At 38.7% G+C, this 20,678-nt stretch overlaps 1 protein-coding gene and 1 long non-coding RNA gene across 2 annotated transcripts in view; one reads left to right on the plus strand and one right to left on the minus strand.

Annotated features, from left to right (window-relative positions):
- The window catches only part of LOC309718959, a 56,473-nt gene extending 53,894 nt beyond the window's left edge, over positions 1 to 2,579 (plus strand). The window contains exon 3 of the long non-coding RNA XR_014280121.1: positions 29 to 2,579. This is a non-coding gene — a long non-coding RNA (uncharacterized lncRNA). The remainder of the gene's footprint in view (positions 1 to 28) is intronic.
- On the minus strand, positions 360 to 19,764 carry tmem161b (transmembrane protein 161B). Its single transcript, XM_082554625.1, has 12 exons — positions 19,494 to 19,764; positions 13,832 to 13,935; positions 12,226 to 12,306; positions 10,945 to 11,042; positions 10,689 to 10,845; positions 7,820 to 7,971; positions 7,685 to 7,745; positions 7,441 to 7,581; positions 5,322 to 5,435; positions 4,165 to 4,339; positions 3,130 to 3,226; positions 360 to 3,015 (listed from the first exon to the last, which is right to left on the minus strand). Exons 1-12 carry the CDS (start codon positions 19,494 to 19,496, stop codon positions 2,732 to 2,734), a joined length of 1,467 nt encoding a protein of 488 aa, XP_082410751.1. The 5' UTR covers positions 19,497 to 19,764; the 3' UTR covers positions 360 to 2,731.
- Between the last annotated feature and the right edge of the window lie 914 nt (positions 19,765 to 20,678).

Here is a 20,678-nt window from a genome sequence, read left to right on the forward strand (position 1 = left end):
ATAATAAAATGCTTATTGTTCTTTCTAGGGTTCCTGCTGGCATCCTTTGGAAGAGAGAGTCCACAAAAGTGTAGTCTGTGTTGAGCACGTTCCTCTACTACAGTATGGGATATCACCAGAAATGTCCTGTAAAAAAAATGAGTTTCCATCTTTGGTCATCTGGAAACAAGTTTCAGAAGGTGGCATGGCCAGAAAATCAGACAAAACAAAATGCACAAGGTCGTCTTTTAACTTTTCAGAGCTTGGTCTGATCTTCTGACCATAATGAGTCAACTGCATCTTAAGTTTTGATCATTAACCGACGTCCTAGTTGTGTAAAGTTGTGTATGAAGCTACAAGGACGTACTAAAAAGGACGAATTAAAGAACATAATTTATTTAAGACTAAACTCCAAAGCAGAAATAAATACATGAAAGAACAACAGTGTGTGTAATTTGCTTTGTGAACCCAGCAATGAATAACAAACACTTTCAATGGTAACACAAACTGAAGGAGCGATGCCCGATAAGGCATCCAGTACTCTTTCGCAACCGATCAGAACCACGCCGTCAAACACAGGTTCAAAGCTGATTTTAGCCCACCACACTCCGACAACGAAAGAAAAGAGTTTGCCATTCAAATGAGAAATGTTTACAGGCCTCAATATGTGTAATAAATACAAAAAAAATACAGATCAATCAATTAAACTGGTCATTAGGATAAATTACAATTTGCTTGAAGGGCAGATTTAGACAGATTAGACAGGAGTTTAAGAAGTACAAGGAGTGAGGGGTGTTAAATCAAGTCATCAAACAAATAATTTCCATAAAAAACAAACAGAAAATCTAGAAATTAGGCAGGATTGATACATTCATTATGTGCATATTCTCCATCCTTTAAAAACACACAACTAAAGCTAAGACTTTTGACATCAGGAGCTTAGAAACGCTGATATGGTGGTTCTGTACAAAACTGAGCTGGAATTTTGAAATTACAGCTCGATTGTTTATTAAAAGCAAAAGGAAATGACAGGCCAGAGAACCGCAGCACCGTGCGATTAATCTGGCGCCACGTACCCAACATTCCTGAATAAACTGGACAATCGCATTGGCCAGTGTGTCATCTGCACAATGACTGCTTGTGCGTTTAAAATCACCCACCCCCGAGAATTACAGCATACAAAGGAACGGTAAATACTTCAATATCGTTACGTGAAGCAGAACTAGCGATTCCCTCTTTTTTTTGTCCTTTTTCCTGTGGGGGGAAAAAAGAAAAAGCAGGAGGCGCGGTGGGGCTCGGGGTCAGACTCACTTGGCACACATTTTTAAAATTAAAAAAACAAAACATTTGTTCTGTTGGAAAAAAAAGAATACAAATCAAAGATTGTTCTCACGAGGTTAAAATCAATGAATGGATAGAAGTAAAAAGAAACAATATAAAGGCAGTAGCTTATCAACCGTTGCTGACATCGTCTCCTCACCTGACCTTCAGCACAGAGCCTTGTGCTGTAGATGCAGACACAAGCGTGAACCCTGACCCTGTCCCTCCCATTGAATCATCTTCACATCTCCCACATCTTCTAAAAATGGCTCAGTTAAAACCAGGAAGATTCCAATGCAAGTATGATATCAAAACTATGCCTTTCTTTAAAAGAGTCTCTCCTCTATCTTAGTTCATTTAGACACATTTAAAGAAATCAGCTTTGAGTCAGCGAGATGTCACCCTTTGAGTCGAACACTGCTTCTCGCTGCTTTTATTACGGACGCCACAACCCGAGCAGCTATTCTGGGAACATCCCAGCCTGTCCCTCCCTCCTCTAACACAGACGCTCACCGGTTAGCAACAAACAGTAAGACTCTTCTCTGAGGCATTGCAGGAAAAAACAAAACAAACCAACAAATTATATTAAGTTTGAAAAATATGTTAAAAGTTTCAATCAAGAGACAAATGTGGACTAAGTGTGGCAATCATCAGTTTCCCACAAATGTAAAAGCACACACGCACACACATAAACAGCTGAGGTGATTGTAGATCTAGATTCAGTGACATCCTTTGGTTTAAATGCAGCTTCTTTAACGTGCATTGGGTTTAGGACCTTGAATATGCCCGAAGGACTCTTAGCATCCAGGCCCCTAGCAGCATGTATGCACTCTGTGGTTTAAATAAGCCAGACTCTTGCTGATGTGCACAATGCTGCAAAGAACCTGCATTTTCTAAGCAGAAGATGTCAAAAACCTGAAGATGCTGATGAATTAAACTCATTGCATGTGCTCTGTTGTGAACAGTTACCATGGATTCAACTCCCCTCACAAAAAAATGATGTAACTGATCAGAATTGCCACACCGATTTTCACCTAGTAAAATTAATTAATTCTATTGTATTTATTTATTTTTACAGCTCTTCCGACACACTGCTGATACCGATTACTCTTACAGTCTTGTTAAGGTTTAGAAATGTTCTTGACCAGATCAAAAGTTGTGGTCACATGTAAAAACAATGTCAGAGTTCATGGTCTATGGAGGAAGCACTGGAAGTTGAACCAGGAGCTCTGAGGATATGACTGAAGTTATTGTACTGGTGGTCAGAGAGAAGAAGGAAGGGAAAGGGGGGCGGATGTTGAGCTGTAAGTAGGCCTCCATTTGCCCCCCCACTCAGTCCTTTTTGATCAGGCTGTACACATTAGTTGCACTGCGGTTGTGTGTGTGTGTGCAGCTGGAGGGGGGGGTTGATGACACCAGTGGCCTGGTGATGCTATGCCGCCATGAGATACTGATGGTAGAAGAGGCCAAACAGGGAGGTGGAGAAAAGGCAGGCAGCAATCCACCAAGTGAAGAAGGAGAAGAGGCCCCGGAAAAGCAAGGGGCTGAAAACAGTCCGCAGGCCTCCCAGGGCCACTGAGAGCTGAGCTACTGATGCTCGGGCTCCTGTTTCTATCACCGTAGCTGCTGTTGGTGCTTCACCCATTATAGAGTCCGAGTTCATTTCATGGGTGCAAGGCAGGTCTTCTTCATGATAAACCCACCAGGAGTGACCACCTGTAATAATTGAGGAAAATGGGAGGGGAAAAGGAAATATAACCTGAAGTTGGAGGAAAATGTGATATTTTAAACATGAAAAAATATATATTTACCAAGCAGTAGATGACTCACCTAAGGTTTTTAGCAGCAAGGTTGTGTGTAGCAACATCACCAGGGGTGCCACATATTGTAGTGCAATAACACACAAATAGTAAAAAACACGTGCAACCTAGGTGAAAAGTAGACAAGAAAAGCACCGTTACAATAAGCTTTTTACACAAAATGTTAACACAATATCGTTCCAAATGTTTTCAACTAAGCTCATAAACTCACAGCAGCTTTTGTTTCTCTAAGCCCTATTTCATGTAGGGCAAGGACACATCGTAACAGTAATAATGAATTGATAGATCAAGCAACATCAGCAATAAAACATCTTCACATTTTAAGAGCATTTCAGTCATAAATAAAAATATTAGTTAACTACAGGGATCAGTTTTTTTGTCTGTTGTAGACTTGAATCTAAAAATCTTAACGGGATAAAGCGTTTTGTTCTATCTGTAGTTGTAGTATATTATTCAGGCTTCTTAATTGCTTCGCCTCTGCAAAACCAGCATCTTAGATCAACCTTAACAACACAGTCGCACTAAGGAGAACAGTGATTGCAAACCTTGGCAAAACCAAAATTAATAGGATCGTGTGCAGTGAACCTGCTGCCTTCACAATGGCTGCTTTGTAGACTGCAACTATTCGCAATCTGTGCGATCTTCAAAGTTAAATTTCTGTCTTGATGCACCAAAGTAACAGCAATCAGTCTGCTATCAGTCTGCAGCTGAACGGAGTCAAGTTGGAAATTGCAATAACTTTGATAAACTGTTGAAAATCACCTGTTGCACATCTGTTGTGTAAACCAGAAATCTGTCTGAGAGTGACTGCAGTTTGAGACTGCACCCAATGGGAAAAAATTCAAAGCAATGACTGGGCAACTACTCATTTCATTCCATATGCCATAGGTGATGTAATCTAAACACTCTGAATCCCTCGTTTCAGTGCTCACCTTAAGTCGAAACGGGTAGTTGCATTTTCTTACATTAAAAAAACAGAGTCGTAATTGATTAATAATGATCAATAATTATGACTAATATCATGGGAAAAACAAAAATTGCCCACCATCTTCTGCAGGTCCACAGTACTTATCCGTCCAGCTTCCTTCTTCATCTGATCCACACCCTTCTGGGCCAAGTTGAGGTAAGCCTGCAAGTGATGTCTCATCATAGCAAGCCGCAGCACACACATCAGTACGATCGCCCATAACCGCAAAGTATCATACGTCTGTTCAGTCATCCTGACAGTAACAGAAAGACAGGAGTGAGAAGAGGGGGGATGAAAGGATGGCAGTCCCCCCCCCCTGGCACACAAACTCAATACATCATGTAGCCGCTGTGCCATTTGGATGGTAGGTAAGAATGCTGAGACAGAAAGGAAAGACTGTAAGAGCAAAAAGAGTAATACACAACAAAAAAAGAAAAGTAAGAGAGGGTGAAATTGAGAAATTAAAAAAATAATGAAAAGGGGGCACTGTAACATGAAATAGGACTTAATCAGGTTTGAGTCGCTGTCAACAGCAGGAGAAAGTTCAAGACATGACAGAATTCAAACTTGTGCCACAAATGAAATACACAAACTCAAAATAAACAAAGAGAAGGTGGAAAAAAAGGGCCTTCTGTCAGGCGTGACTAAATTTGTTTAAAGTCCAAACAGAAAATGCGTGTACTTGTTGTCACTTTATCTTTGCACTGAATACAATCGTTATCTCATTTTTGTACATTCCTTTCTCACAAATGGCGTTGCTTTGTTTACATCTGTTTCGCACTACAAAAGGACACAATTGCTTTTATTTATTTATTTATTTATTTTATACCTTGACAATGACGTCTCATCTCTGAGTGCCAGGTAATTAGCTTTCTAGATATCAAGGCAGTTGAACTGACTTCCCTTCCAGAGTACGGATCCGTCAACGTGATGTGTGAGACTATAGACTTCCGGGAGAATCATGATGAATTGTTTACACAGACTAAAATGTGGGCAACAAACTAGTTTACATCCGAGTTTTGTTCATATTCAGCCAGCACTGTGTTTTATTTACAAAGTCAACTTTGGACTATGATGATGTTCAAACCGGTCCAATTACTAAACTACTTATTTGATGTTGAAGTAAAAAAATAATTCCTTACGGCTCTAATTCATCCAGTTACAACACAAAGCTTAAACTGTATTTACGAGCACGGAACATGTTACTACACAACGTGTCCCATATCTTTACTTACAAAGGCACACTCTCCTTTCCCAGAGTGGGGTTCATTATGTAATCCTTGGTAATAGGCTTCACCCACAGCAGGACCATGATGAGAGGGGACAGGAAGTTGATATGAAGCAGAGTCCTACAGAAATAAACACAATACTTAAAACCAAGGAAACTCATTTTCCCCCCTTCAGAATCATCTATGAATTCATACATTATAGAAAACTGAAGACATCAATGAAATAATCAATTTTTAAATGTTAAGACTGCGAGAAATAAAGTCCACACTACGAACATAACTTTCCCCGCGAGTGGTGAGAAGATAACCAAGACACACATTTCGAAGGAATGGAGATAATCCCTGCTGGTGACAGGGTCTGAAGATGTAAGCTCATGACACTTAAGTAGGGGAATGGAAGAGGAAGCCATTTTGGGGAGTCTGCTATGCCAAAGTGGATTATCTGAATGCGATGTGCTCCCTGCTCTGTACCCCCTATCATGGTCAGAGGCATCCCACCCAGTGAGTTCTGAAATGGAAATCTGCCTCAATTGAGCAAGCCTTCATCTGACTTGCAGGGTGCTCTCTTAAATTTGACACACTCTGAATAGTAGGAGACAAGTATTACCGGGCTGCACTTGTCCTCTTGATAGTCCAAGATAGGATAGTTTAATAGTTAAGCATTGTTTTTGTGGCCAATTTAAGCACATCCCATATGAAACAGGTCTAACGTAACAAATACATTAAACAAAGGTTAGAGGAAATCAAAAACACTGTCTTACCTCAAGGCAACGAGTAACTACATCTGGAAGGTCCATTCTTTCATTTATTAATATATTTTGTATATTTTGTAATGACACCAGAGTGGCAAAAAAATCTGTATAGAGACCTTCAGCCATTGTTTACAGGCTCATCTCTATCTGTTCTTCACTGGAGGGATTCTGCACGACACAGCCACAAGTGTTCCTTGCAAGGTCCACGTTAAACACGACGGGCCCCATCTGATCCAAACAAATTCATTTTGGTTTAATCTGCCCAAAGAATAGGCTGCCAATATGAAGCAGGCTTCGTTTCATGACTGTCTGCAAAGTTTAATCTTGCAAACAATACTAGGTAATCAAAAACTCTAATGCAACTTCTGCTCCAACATTTGCTCAGTATCATCTACGGAGTAGAGAACTGAGTAGCTCAGGGCTTACAGATTAATGAAAGCAGACTAAACAAGGTCAAAAATGAGAAAACTGCGGTAACAGAAGGTTCTTTATAACCATATGACCTTAATTGTAAACTATCTTGTTCCAGCAGCCACTTTCTTTTTCAGTTTGCTACTTTGAGTACTGAATTTGTACATCTATCCTTGAAGAGCTACCTCGTCAGGCCAGGACTCTGCAGTCTATTTACACCTACAGGCCAGTGGACACGCTTTCAATGATGAGGATGTACACATCCTGGACAGGGAGGAACGCTGGTTCGAGCGCGGAGTCAAGGAGGCCGTTTACGTGAAAAGGGAAAGACCATCTCTGAATCGAGGAGGGGGTCTGAGGGTACATCTTTCGCCATCTTACAATGCTGTGATTGCAGCCATTCCCCAACTCTCTGTGATGGTGCTCAGGGTCATTGATCAATGGTTATGAGAATTTGCTTAATTATGATGAAGGAACTGACCTCCCAGCCTATTGTTCCTTTAGTGGTGCTAGTTTCAGGCATTGTGCAAATGTACTGTTTATAAGATTGGGGAAACCTGCAGTCAGCTGAGACTGAAGAAGTCACTTGGATGAGCGACGAAACGTTTTTCCCACTGAATACGCTACGTCCAGATGAACAGAATCAACTTTCTATCTATCCGTTTTGTTTGTAACTCTACACGAGATTAAATACTTTACAGCTCCAAATAGCACAGTTATCTTACCAGGTGAAACAAAGAAGCATATTTTTAATTGATATTTGTCTGCCAGCAATGCTACATAAAAACTAAAAGGAAAAATTTTATAAACTCTAGTGATACTTTTTTTAAAACTGTAAAACGGAGTATTGGTTCTTTGTATTTCTAGTTTTAAGATCAAACATTTAACATCTAAGGGGTATACGTATTATTGCTGTCTATAAAAAGGGCTACTGACGTATCTACAAAGCACAGAAGACTCACTGTGTAAATTTGGTTGTAGTTAGGTTGAGTGCATCTAGGTGCATTTGGGCCAACCGTAGACCAGGGAAAGTTAGAAACGCTCCGATCAGAGAGCAAAGCAGTGCCAGGATCAACTTGAAGGTGAGCTTAGATATGGGACCCCTGTGAAAGAGAAAATCCACGTTACTTATAACGGTCATTTTACAAGTCGTAAAGAATCTATGACAGCGGAGGAAAGAAACAACAACACTGATGTTACACTTACTGGGAGTCGAGGCCTTGGTGCTCCAGAAACTGTTGAGCGCTGTCAGAAAAGTTTTCAAAACCTAGAAAGGAAGGCGTGTTCAACGGTGAGCAATATTTTTATTACACAAAAAGAAAGCTATGGTGCAGAACTGACCTGTCTCCAGACCAAACTCCAAGTAGTTTTCAGTGACAATGAGAATGGCCATGGCTTTAACAAAAAAGAAGAAAGCAAAAGTAATGCAGAGTGAGCGCTCGCCGCTTTCTTCCAGCTTGAAGTAATGGGCAGTTAGAGAAAAAAGCGTCTTACTGTACAGTGCACAGTTAAGGAAAACATCTCAAGAAGCACAATGACATAATCAGCTAAGACAAACTACTTTGCCTAAACTTTATCCTTTTGTCAAATTCAAAAGAAATACACAACAATATGCGATGAACAACGTGGATATTCACCATGCAAACTATTTTTCCTCTTTACAGAAGAACACAGTCTGTGGATACTGAAAGACCCGTGTGAACCCTCACTCATTTAAAGTCACACAAACCCTGCTAGCTGGTATGTGTGGAGAGTGGATCTCTGGTGCTTTGGCACCGCTGCATATGACTGAAGTGATGAAAATATTTATACTATTTTGCAGTGACTTTGCTCTGATGTTCACAGAGATGAAATCCTTGGATTCTGGAACATATAAGGTTACAGTGTGGCATTCAATCTCTTTCACTCAAAATCAAGAATAGCATTCAAACAAGTGGGTTTTCTTTTTACCTCTCCAACCTTCATTTGTACTATAATGCTCACTAGATAAAAGTTAGCATGAGGCTCTAAGAGGAATAAGTTTGAACTATGATGTAGTGCGTTACAATCAAAGGTGGCTTGCTAACACTGGGAGGATAAAAGGGAGATTTTTAAGCAGGAATTTACATTTTAGTAAATAGATTTAAAAGGTAAATACCATCAAATGTGCATACTTGCAGAATTCCAGTAATTCCATTACTTTCAGTAAATAGTTGAGAGAGCTGTGCAGCTGACCTCCAAGGCAAGAGTCTTAAGGACTCTATCAGAAAAAAATTAAAGGCATTACTTTGAACATAACGTGAACTCCACAGAGTTCACAGCATGTGTGCACATTTGCTATATGTATAAGTGACATCAAGTGACAGTATGTATGAGATCAGAGCTGTTCTACAGTATGGCAGCCACATGTAGTTTGGCCTACTTTCGTTAATTAAAGGCCATGCATACTCTGACAGCTGTGATGGAGCTCTGGACTACAGATGGCCACTTTGAAACAAATTATTTAACTGTAGCTTCTAAACTGTGACAGTTCACCTGTCTAATGTGAAGAAAAACACACAAGGTGATCTGCTGTTAGAGATAGAACAGATTTACTGATCTACTCCTACATGTGTAAATATATGCAGCACTTTTGCTTTGGAAACCCTCACAGATGGCTCCCCGTTTGATGCTGTAGAAATGTCATAAACTCAGAAAAAAATACTTAAATTTCACCAACATCATACTTGAAAGGCATTCTGTGATTCTGGAGTTGTCCGTGTATACCTCTGGCAGCTGAAAGCATACAACTTGTCTTTCGCTCTGTGTAAGATGAGCAACTCACAGGGATGCAACGGAGAAATGTACAGACAGCAGGAATCGTAATCATGAGCTTGCCTGTAAAATTGAATGCATGCAGTTTAACCCTGTGTTGAAAGTGATATGTAAATTTTACAAGGTCCGCCCTCATAAGACTGTTGACCAGGTCCTCATTCAGACATGAAGCTGACGTGTGCGGATGCTGTCAGATTAATGAAAAGGAGAGGTTATGAGAGTATTTAAACTTGTCACCAGGGCTGAAATGGGGAAAAAACTGAAATCATGTGTCGAATTAACACATATCCCCTCATCTTCAGCTTTCATCAGTTTCCTTTTCCCCAGGCATACCAGTATGTTGGGCTGTGAAAATTGGGCCTCCAATCGCCAGTGCAGGCAGGAAATGACACACCGTCTGACCACAGTGAGCCACATCTGACCTGGAGAACTGGAAAGATTGATCCCCTTGGTCGGTGGCAAGGATAATGTATATTATTCAGCACAGCAAATAGCAGGAGGACGATAAAGGCAATGGGAATTCGAACCAGGAGAATCTTTACCTCTCATTTCAGTGCCATTAGTCTCCTCTGTTGCATTTACATAGCACATTGAATCTCTGTTATAGACATGTTAACCTATGTTGACCTACATATTTCTTGAGTGGCCACTTATGATCGGATCTGAGCTGCCCAATCTACATCTAAATAAACACATACATCAGATCCTCACAAAAAACAGAAGCTTGCTGTTTTTAGCTGGCTGGAGGAAGTAAAACACTGACAGAAGCTACAAAAGGACAAGAAACCTGGGGGGGGGGAATACAAAAAAACACTGTTTCTTCACGTTTTTTGCCCAAGATAGCACACTTGTAACAATACTGCTAATGTTGAACTGACCATCATTTGATGTCAGACTATCATTTGTGGTGTCAGAACACAAAAGTCTTGATAACGATGTATAATCATAACACCGTCTAACGAGTTCTAATGAATCCTAATGACAAAGCAGCCACTATCAAGTGTTAGGTTTGATCTTCTGACATGTTTACATTCGGTGGTCTAATGTCACAGTTAACAGGAAATAAAGAGTTTGGACTGCATTATTATTTTTAACAAACGTCTAAGTAAAGGCAACACAGTATGTGTAACCGGGCAACACCAGCAAGCACTAAACGTAAAATAGAAAATTGCTTAAAAAAACCGGTGCAACATGATGAACAGCAGGTGCTGTACTGATGATTGCCTATGACAGTCTGCATATAAAGTTGAAATGTGCTAATGAATGAAAGAATATTTTTGTTATGCTAAATTTTATAATTGTGTAACATTTTCTTACTGTCAGCATATTATCAAATAAAAAGCTAGTTCACACAACAACACTGAAAAAAAAAAGAAAAGAATTAATAAAACGTAAAGACTGACTGATGTAAGGATACACAACAAAGGCGAGTACTAGTAGGCACCAGACCACACTGATGTTCATCTCTCCCGAGGGCTGAGCCACACTGTAGTACAGCTCTGTTATCAGATAAACCACAGTTGCTGCTACTGTGAAATCCACAAGCCACTGGAACTCTGGGAAGTAGTGCAAAGCTGCGGACATAAAGTACATAATTAAATCAACACTTTCAATTACAAAACAGATTGTATTGCACAGTATTTACAGGCTGTGGGAACAAACAGTCAAGTTACCTAATGTGTCCACTTCTGTGATGCATTTCGTCTCCAGCTGTAAGTCTATGTCCTTGGGGACTGTTAGGGGCTTACTGTCTATGTGACCATTGTACTTCCTTGAAAAGGAGTGACAGAACAACAACTTGGGTGAGAAAGGGAGAAAAAAAACTGGAACAGAGTCAAGATTTATGGTAAAGCATTTTTAAAGGAAAAGAAACCGGAATAACAGTAGTCTGAACTGAAAACTCTCATCTGAACTCTCTTTTAGGCAAGAAGAGAATCCATGACAGCTAAAAGCTTTACTTATGAGATCCAATGCAGCTCAAGCATTCAAAATTTCATTACCAATACTAATGTACTCTCCCACGACCCAGTGTGGCAAAATGTAGGCAACTCTAAATCGCTAATAACAAGTGAATGGAGAGCTGCTCTTTAATGTTGAAAAACTGTCTGAGGGCCTCCTTAGTTTTGGACTGCTGGCTGAACAATACCATTCTAAGACTCAAAGACCAAACATGCCCTAGATAGATTTAATTTCTGAGGCACCTGACAGGAAAAAAGGGGCTCAGCTACACCCCTGGCTGAGGGAGTTGGACGCTTAACAAAGAGAATTGAGCTGCATGGCACGAGCTGGCCAAAGGACAGTGGTCCCTCTTTTTCTTCTAGAGATTACTGAGCATGTGGTGATGATAGCCTTGACCTGCCTCATACAGGGTCAAAGAAAGGACTGTGCTACAAAAACCGCCTTAAGTTGAGAGATGGACACCATGTGGAACAGTAAGGATTAACCGTCACCGGTGACTTTAAATTCACATTTAAAATGAAGAGTACAAAGGCAATTCGTTTGTATGGCCCAACATACACCTGCAGCTCTAGAAAAATGAATAGCATGGGTTTTTTTGTTTGTTTGTTTGTTTAATGCAAAGTAGTCTCAAAGCAAAATTTGACACTTCTAGTATTAAGGCTTGACATCTGACCCCTTTGAATTGATAATGCCTTTTAGATTTCAGAGATGATGCAATTCTTTTCCCCTAAAACAGTCCAAATAGTAACACCTACCCCCCTTAAATGTCCAACTTTCCTCATATCCACTGGACAGGACCACTTACATGAGCTGTTCTTAAACCCAATGAACAGCCATGGAGGAACAAACCAGAAGGAAATCTGTCTATTTTATCTCCTTACTTCAAAAAATCCTTAAATAAACCACATAAACACATCTTTGGCACCTCCTCTTTGCCTCTGCTATTCCCCGCTACCAAACAATAGCCTTCATTCGCACCCTTCCTTCCAACCTACCTGTCTTTCCTTTTCTGTCCTTTTTGTTTCCCAGCTAAGCTCCTCAACTCATCTTCCGTAGGGTGCTGGTACCACCGCAAACTGCGAACAAAGAAAAGAACAGCCATGTGACTTTGTACTCAGAGTAGTAGACGGGGAAAAAAGACAGTTTTAAAGCACGTGCAAAGTACATTTGTGACAAAGACACAGCCATTCTAACACACTCTCTCACACTACAAGAAGACTGTTGATTTATGTATCTATGTATTTTCTAATTTATGTGTTCCAGGTGCAGTATGTTAGTTTTTTTCTAACAGGAGCAACAGTTGGTGCTACACTGTGTATTTCTATATGTATCCTTTTATTGTATTTTGTTAATTTCCCCAGTATACCCCCCTTCTTTTTTTCCTGCCTGTCCTGCCTTAGAAATCGTCATACTATACCACATATAATGAATAACCAAAATAACACAAATAGAAATAAATAAACAGATAAAAGATTCACATGTTGCTGTTCTTGCAAAAGCAAAATGTGTTTGGCACATTTAAATCATAATTCTGATTGTAAAAGCTGCCAGACAGGACAGGATTTAAAAAAAGGAAAGAAAAAGAGAAAAAAAGCACGCACAAAGGAAAAAAAAATGACTGACTGTTGCTAGATTTGATGTACATTTGCTAAGACACCCAGCATAAAATAGTATATGCTGACTATGAACTATGGAAGGCATAGGCAAGTAATTTGGGGTTAAACATGTACCATAAGAAAACTGGGGACTATATAATCAATTGTTCATTCATTTCCCTTTCCCAACAATCAAAGACGATTCGTCTACTGTTAAAACTTTAAATTGCCTTACATTACTCTTCAAAAATGCTCTTTTAAGTGGTGACATTAAGTCTAGATTGTATGAACATGACTCAAAGCCTCAATTTATAACATCTCTAAGCTTTATGATGAACTTAGAGAACACAAAAGCGCGCACTAACCAGACATATCGCAAAGATTCACTTCACATAAGCGACGCTAATACACATCTAAAATGCATTTATAAGAGCTTTTACAACAGAAAGAGTATTTGTCCTTAAGGACTAAGCTTGAAATAAGACCTAATTCAGGAGCATCCCTTTAAAGACAAAGACCCTCCTTAACTTTGTTTAGAAACTCTCTTGTTAGCGCATCTTGAGAACTACTGTGAGGTGGAGGAGGATAGAAGGAGCAAAGCTTGCTTTTTTTACATTCTATATTTATTTACTTATTATGGAAAAAAGTAATTGCAAAATATTCTGAGGGGACAACGCTCTGCTTAGGGCAAACAGTTCTGAAAATGTTGCAACGGTGCCCTAAAAAAAGCTTATTAATTATTAAAGATGTTCCAAAAAGCAGTTTTCTCAAAAACATATGTGGCACTAGTTAGAGGAAATGAAGCGCACCCTATTTCTGTCCTTTCAGGTCACCCCAATATTTTGCCGACCTTTGGTCTTTGATCAAAATGCTTCCGAAAGCTTTAGAGTCTGAGTAAACATTTTGATCCCGATTGTTTGGAACCCTTTTTGAAATAAACTTCCCAGGAGGCAACTAAACTGCCTGCAGCACTTAAAGAAACAGCATGTAAGAGAGTCTACATTACCTGCCACTGCAGAGTAGCCATCTTGCCAAGGAATAATGAGGTATGATTTTCTGAATTACACTGGCCATTACCATGGTAACCACAAGCTGCACACCGATCACACCCTGTGGAAAAAGGATTGGATTTAAATCACATTTAAAGAAAGAATAATTACGCATGCCATACAGCCGCTACAAAACAAGCTCAGCATGACCTAGAGGTTCATCGCTTCAGTATTATTTAGACAAGCCCAGCTACACCTAAAGCTACAAAATGTGTAGAATGCGAAAATACATCATTTAAAAGGCCAACAGAAATTTACAACCAAAGGGGCGCTGTGGCAGTCTTTTACTGTTCATTAAAACCAGAATACTGACATCGTAAGTGCTTTAACATCATTGACACCTTGATTTATGTGTCTTTTTTGACACTCTGGTTAATGCTACTTCAACACTTGTTTGATTGGTAAAGCTACAATTTGCAAGCAGCGGTAGATGTGATGGAACAGTAAAGACAGACAGAGAAATCTTCATCTTATAGTTACTGAAAACCTTTTTTTCCTCTGTTTACCACCTAAGCAGTAGTCCTTTTATGTACAACTCTGGTTGTATTAGGCCATCATAACCAGCCAGTCAGTTGCATTATTTCATAGTACTGCTTGATGTTTAGTATTTGTTATTTATTTAATTCATTAGATCAGGAAATAAAGAGAAATGTATTGCATTTATGCAAATTTAAAGGTTGTAAGAAAGCTTGTAAAACATTTTATAATGACCAGAACTGATTAGTCATTTACTGTGCCTGTCTCTTCTTCTATATCACAATTAAACACAATCTTGTAATGTCTTAAGTGAACATAGAAGCTAGAGTATAAAAAATATGGGGTGATGTGTAACATTTAAATAAAGCAGACTCCAAATACAATTTTTCAGATACAATTTTAAAGCCTATTTTTATTTGAAAGCAGCACAAAGGCAACAATTCAATTGAAACTGCAAAGATTTCTAAGAAAATATGTATTTTCTTTGAAATCTCTGCTCATTTGTAATTTCATGGCATCAACACCTTATGAAAGGTTCCCCACCATTTACCTGAAATAAAAGGAAGTCACTGAAATTGTTTTATATAGAGTCACCAGCCCATAAAACTTGAAGCACTCTCGTAACTTCAGCATACATCCCCAGCTGGCTGGCTAATTCAAATATCTGCTTATTTAAAAACAAAAATAATAATATTTTGTTTTACAGCATTTTAACAAAGTGTTGTACTCTGTAAGTAACCTAGGTTACTTCACTGTGATGTGATTTTAAAATAACTGACATAAAACTGCAGCACTTTTTGGAACATATAAAAAAAAAACAAAAAACAATGTTACTCTTTAATTTGTTACTTAAACATCCAATCAGAAAAAATCATCCATGCATCCACTTTCTTAACCACTTAGCTGATTTAGGTCACATGCTACAGAATACTGGGTACACCCTCAATAGTTCACCAGCCCAGTGCAGAACATGGTAAAATCAAAGAATGCACAATTAAGCTTAAAATGATTTTGCAGTTTAGAACATTTTATTTTCCTAAAAGCAGATATCTTTTTAATATTTTACTAGGTTTATAATATATAATATAATAATATTAGTGTAAATGTAATTTTATCTTGACACAAAACACAACAAGCTATTGAATTCTTGCTCTAGTTGCCGGATGTTGAATTTTATTGCGTTTTGGTTCATTAGTGCTAGCCTACTCCAGACATTTCATTTTTTTTATTAAAGGTATTTAATTTGAGATTAGTTTCTGTACTGGGTCATTGCGGTCAAGCGTGTGCAGGCACAGATATCAATGGTTCCTACTGATTGCCAAAGAGAAGCCAACCCACTGATCTAAGCCTACATTGAGAGGATAAAAGCGCAGCATGATGGGAACGATTCTGGCTCCTTAAGCCTAAGTGAATATTGATCCAAGTGTGCCAGGTTGCTATTAAGCTTCTTGCTTAATCTTTGGATACCTTACACAGAAGCAAAGGCTCATGGCAACACAGACATTATGACAAATGGTGCAGAAAAAGTGGCAATTAATTTACTCTTATTGTATTTTTTAATGTTTACTTTAAGATAATTTATTATAACTTAAATTGTAGATTATGAAGCAGTAACTCTGATAATCCAACTTGGAATGGGAATCTGTTTGGAGTGTCTGCTTGTTGCAATAAAAATGTCAATATTTGTCACCACTGTACCAATACTCCTATTGATTTTTCTTCCAATACATATCTTTTTTCACACTGCTAAAGAATATAGGTAATAAGAAATGCTATCACTTTATAAGTACATTCACAACAAATGATTTGTGAATCATTTGGAATGATCACGATTGATGTATTGATGACTTATTAAATGGAGATGCAAGTCACAGTTATACAGATCAGCTGTACGCTTAATGGCCTAAGAATAATGTATATAAATACATACATGAATGTATGCACTATATCTACAGAGCTGAGTAATCTTTGACAGTTTATTTAGAGAAACGATGTGAACCACCATACTAACATCTTTCAGTGATCTACACTCAATAAGAAGATGAGAGGCCTGATGAGAATTTAGAGGAAGAGGAACCTTGACAACATACAATCTCCAGAATAACATCTTGACCAGCTGGCAAGTGGCTGCTGGTGGTTGCCAGGTAAAACTGGTCAAAAAGAGTGTAATTGGGTTGGTTACTGACATATTGCCGGGACTAAAAAGTAGTTTACATAGAAGACACTGACTTGTTTGCAAACACTTGCCAAGTTCTAATCGAGTGTCTCTTCTCACAGACAGATGGGACTTTTGTGTGTTGTTTTTGTTTTTTGTAGAAACAAACATGATGCAGCATAAAGGGGGTTCCCCACCAAAATGTTTTTGTCTGGCGCATTCAAATATTTTAATTAATAAAGTTTCTAATAAATGTACTTGGAATATTAGCAAGAAAGAAAAATGCATTATATACACTTATAATGGCCTGTAGGTATCAAATACATCAAATCAAAAAATATTATGAGCTCAAACTAAATTTGAAATAGGTTTCACTTACAAAACTGCATGCTGAAAAACAACTAGAAATTGATAGCTAGACAACCAGAGATTAAGAATGACAAAGAATTCACATTTGGGCTTACACGGTAATCCTCAAATATTTTAAAGTCATCTGAGTTTACATTATCAACAATTTAAGGCTAAACATAACCCTGTGCCCTGATTGGAATCCACTTAAAAATTTACATAAAGCCATAAAGATTATTTTAACATACTAATGGTCAAAGAGTTTTAGCCGCAACAATGACAACAAACTGATTCTCTTTATATTTTAACCTTCAAAACATGCAAACATGCAATTTCTGCAATGTTACAACTCAATGTAAGTATCTGAAAATAAATAGCATTTGATGAGCTTTGTTTACAGCTAGCTGAAAGTGTTAAACAGACATCCGCTTCCAAGTTTGGACGACAAACATTTATCACAATGACAAAAAGCAACACATATTACTAGTAAATGTATCGCCAAGCAGGACCGGACTAAATAGCAACACACCTGTCTCTGAGTGATGGTTAAACCCATGTCAGGGTGAACTTGGTGTGTAAGGAGGAAATGAATAACACCTTGACAGCACAAGTGATACTGGCAGACATATACATTGGACCTAGATTTTATATTGGTCATGGGAATCCCTAGTGTCACCTAGCATGGGGTAAGCTTCAAAAGCTGAAGTCAATACCTCTTCTGGACTCACATAGAGGAGAGTGGGTGCCATTTATTTGGCAATTATTCTCACTTAGATGTGACGCGTGACCAAACACAACCTCTCTCACTCGGGACATTTTTTTTCATGTGAGTAATGGTCATGCTATATAGGTCAAAAGCACACACTCTTAGTTTGGTGGATGCTGACCACACTCTGTGGGAGACCTGCAAGGATCTCAGGCCTGAGGGAAATTGAGCCAGCATGGACTCCCTTATCTTGCCCAGTCCGCTTGACCCCCTCCACAGAACAACCAAATGAAATCTGTAGGGGGTGGGGAGTGGGAACTGCAGCGATAAACACTATCTGTAAGAGCTCAAAAACCTCACTACTATTTTACAGATGAAACTAACTTTGAAGCAGTGAAACCCTGTACTGACCAGCACTTCTCCAGTGTCATTCATCTTCACTATATACTGCTGGGTGTATTTAAAATCTTCAGCTAGTGAGGGTTCCAGAGGTCCAAGAACAAAGTTTGTAATATAAACATTGCAGCATATGATAGAGATGTTCCATATGTTGATTATAAAAACAAGTCTAATAGGAACACTAGATACTTGATGAATGAATCAGGGTGCGAATTACAGAATGCAATATACAAGGACGGTACAATGCCTATTCATTGTGTCAATACAGCAAATCCACAATACTTGATGCACTACATGATGATTACCTATAATACACTGCAATATATTTGTGAATTTCAATATTTGCTGCATTGTGTTGTCATTATATTCAATTTTAATTATGCGTCCAATTAATTATTCCTGTATGCTGGTGTCCATCATTTTACTCATGCAAGTAAACTTCCACTACGTTTACCTCCCCTTATCAGTAAGCACCATCATGAAGAGACGGGAAGTTGACTCTTGTAAGTCAAATTGGTGTGGTGAGGGGGGGGCGTAAAAGTCAATTCAGCTCTTAACCTTGAGCCAACCTTTGAAAGTATTTTGAAGGTTACTACAACTTATCAACTAACCAAATATAGATAAACATAGTTATAGAACTGTTAATAAGCATGTTAATACTTAATGAGTCAGTCACTTGTTAACGGTTAGTTCAAGAAGTTCAGACTCAGTTCTGTGCCTTTAAGGCACATCACAGCAGATACAGTCAGCTGCATTAACCAATGAAGATACAAATTGTACCTGCAGGAGGTTATGCAAATTCTATCTCTATTATTTTAAAAACCTTTCCTTTACTCTGTTTCTTTTTTAAAGAAGGCAAAATCCTTTCAATAGCTTTCAATAGGAAATACATTTTCATGTTTGACACTCCATCTTACTTTTACTTAGGTGATGCTGTGTTAGAACTTGAGATACTTTTATAAATCCACGGCTATTGATCCAATAAGGACTGCCCAATCGCTTGACTTATATAAATATAAATGTCATTACAATTGTACGTACAGCGGGGTTGAATTTATAATTTAATGTGAAAAAAATGTTTTGGGGGGTAGTTTTCATCTCCTTCTCGAAATTATCTTGCCAGCTGAATGGTAAGCTAACTGCTAATTATATGGTATATACGACCTACCTTCAAAGTCCCATATGCAAAACTAGTAAATGACAATAACTGCAAACAGTGTATGTGAGTGGACCCTACTTAACAGCATAACATATATGTATATACTATATAATATGTACTACTCCATTCACTACTCTGCTGTCACCGTTTTAACTTACAAGCTACACTGACCTGCCGACTACAAGCATTTGCTCTGGCTAGCAAGCTAAGCTAACATCCCACTGCAGTCACAATAGCAAACGACACAAAAAGTAAAACGCTTCAGAGTCAAGGTAAACATTTACATGAAAGCTGATGTTAGAGGCTGGAGACCTATCAAAGAAGTGAGACAAAACATATATAGCGTTGCGTTCAGGTGCTCGCTGTCATACTCACCATGTTGATGCAGTGCAGCTAAAACGAACTCTACCCCGGCAACACTGAGCTCTCCGACTCGGAAATCAAGCGGCGAGGAGCACATAAGCGCTTCCTACGATTCTAATACACAAAAAGAAGAGGTTTCTCATTCAATTTGTCACCGTATCTATTCATACACCCCTACATTGTCAAGAAAAATCAATGGATTCTGCCTCCGCTCCCAAGTATTTTCAACTGCAGTAGAGGTCACATTAAAACTCTGGGTAAGGAGGTGTCCACAGATGTGCCTGTGTGCCGGACGTAAAGTAGGAAAACTGAAATTATTCACATAATCACAAACTGAAATAAAAACGAAACTATAAAAGTGCTAAGATATCATTGTGAATTCAAATTTTAGCTTTCGCTAAAGCACTACAAAAAGTCCGTACTTTTTTGTAGGATTCGACAAGGCGACTATACGTACATATCAGGACCGCCCCAACCGGAAAAGCGCAAAGAATCAGTAGTACACGGGACAGAAGAAACTGAGGACACCGTGTTTGTGTTTAAGGTTAACAGAGGAACGTTTACAGCTTCGCAGACTACACCTATTACTTTTACATAAATATAAATGAGTGAATGAAAGGAGGGGTAAATAATGCAACAGATTATCAACACACCTTTTAGTTATGCTGGCATTTTTTGCTAAACTACATCATAAAACTCATAATTAATATGTGTGTCGTGCGTATGGGTCTTTCTTTTCAGCGAAAATTGTATCTGCCACAGCAGATTATCTGCCTCCATCTCACTCTATCCCTAGCATCCTCCTCTGTCACACCAACATGTCTGCATGTCTTTTTTACTACATCATTGTTCCTCCTTTTCTCGTGCCTGGCAGGAACAGTGCTCGACCTGAGCTGTCGCCCTGATGTATATATTTCATATGTTGTTCATTCTGTTCAGTTCCAGTAAAAACTTTTGCGTCTTCAGCTCTGACTCCAGTCTTTTTTTGTGTGTCATTGCCATTGTTCCAAGCCATGTATCATAGCGGGTTTCACTACCATCTTTTAAATCTTACCCTTTACTCTTGCCGCTACACTTTTGTGACAAATCACCCCTGACACGTCTCTCTTCTCCAACTCTTTTGTGCACTGTCCATTGCTTTGGATGGTTGACCTCAGGTATTTAAACTCACCTACCTCTGCTCCTTGTGTGTTGACT

The sequence above is a fragment of the Aulonocara stuartgranti genome (assembly GCF_965226115.1).
Source record: "Aulonocara stuartgranti genome assembly, chromosome: 12".
Taxonomy (NCBI): Eukaryota; Metazoa; Chordata; class Actinopteri; order Cichliformes; family Cichlidae; genus Aulonocara; species Aulonocara stuartgranti.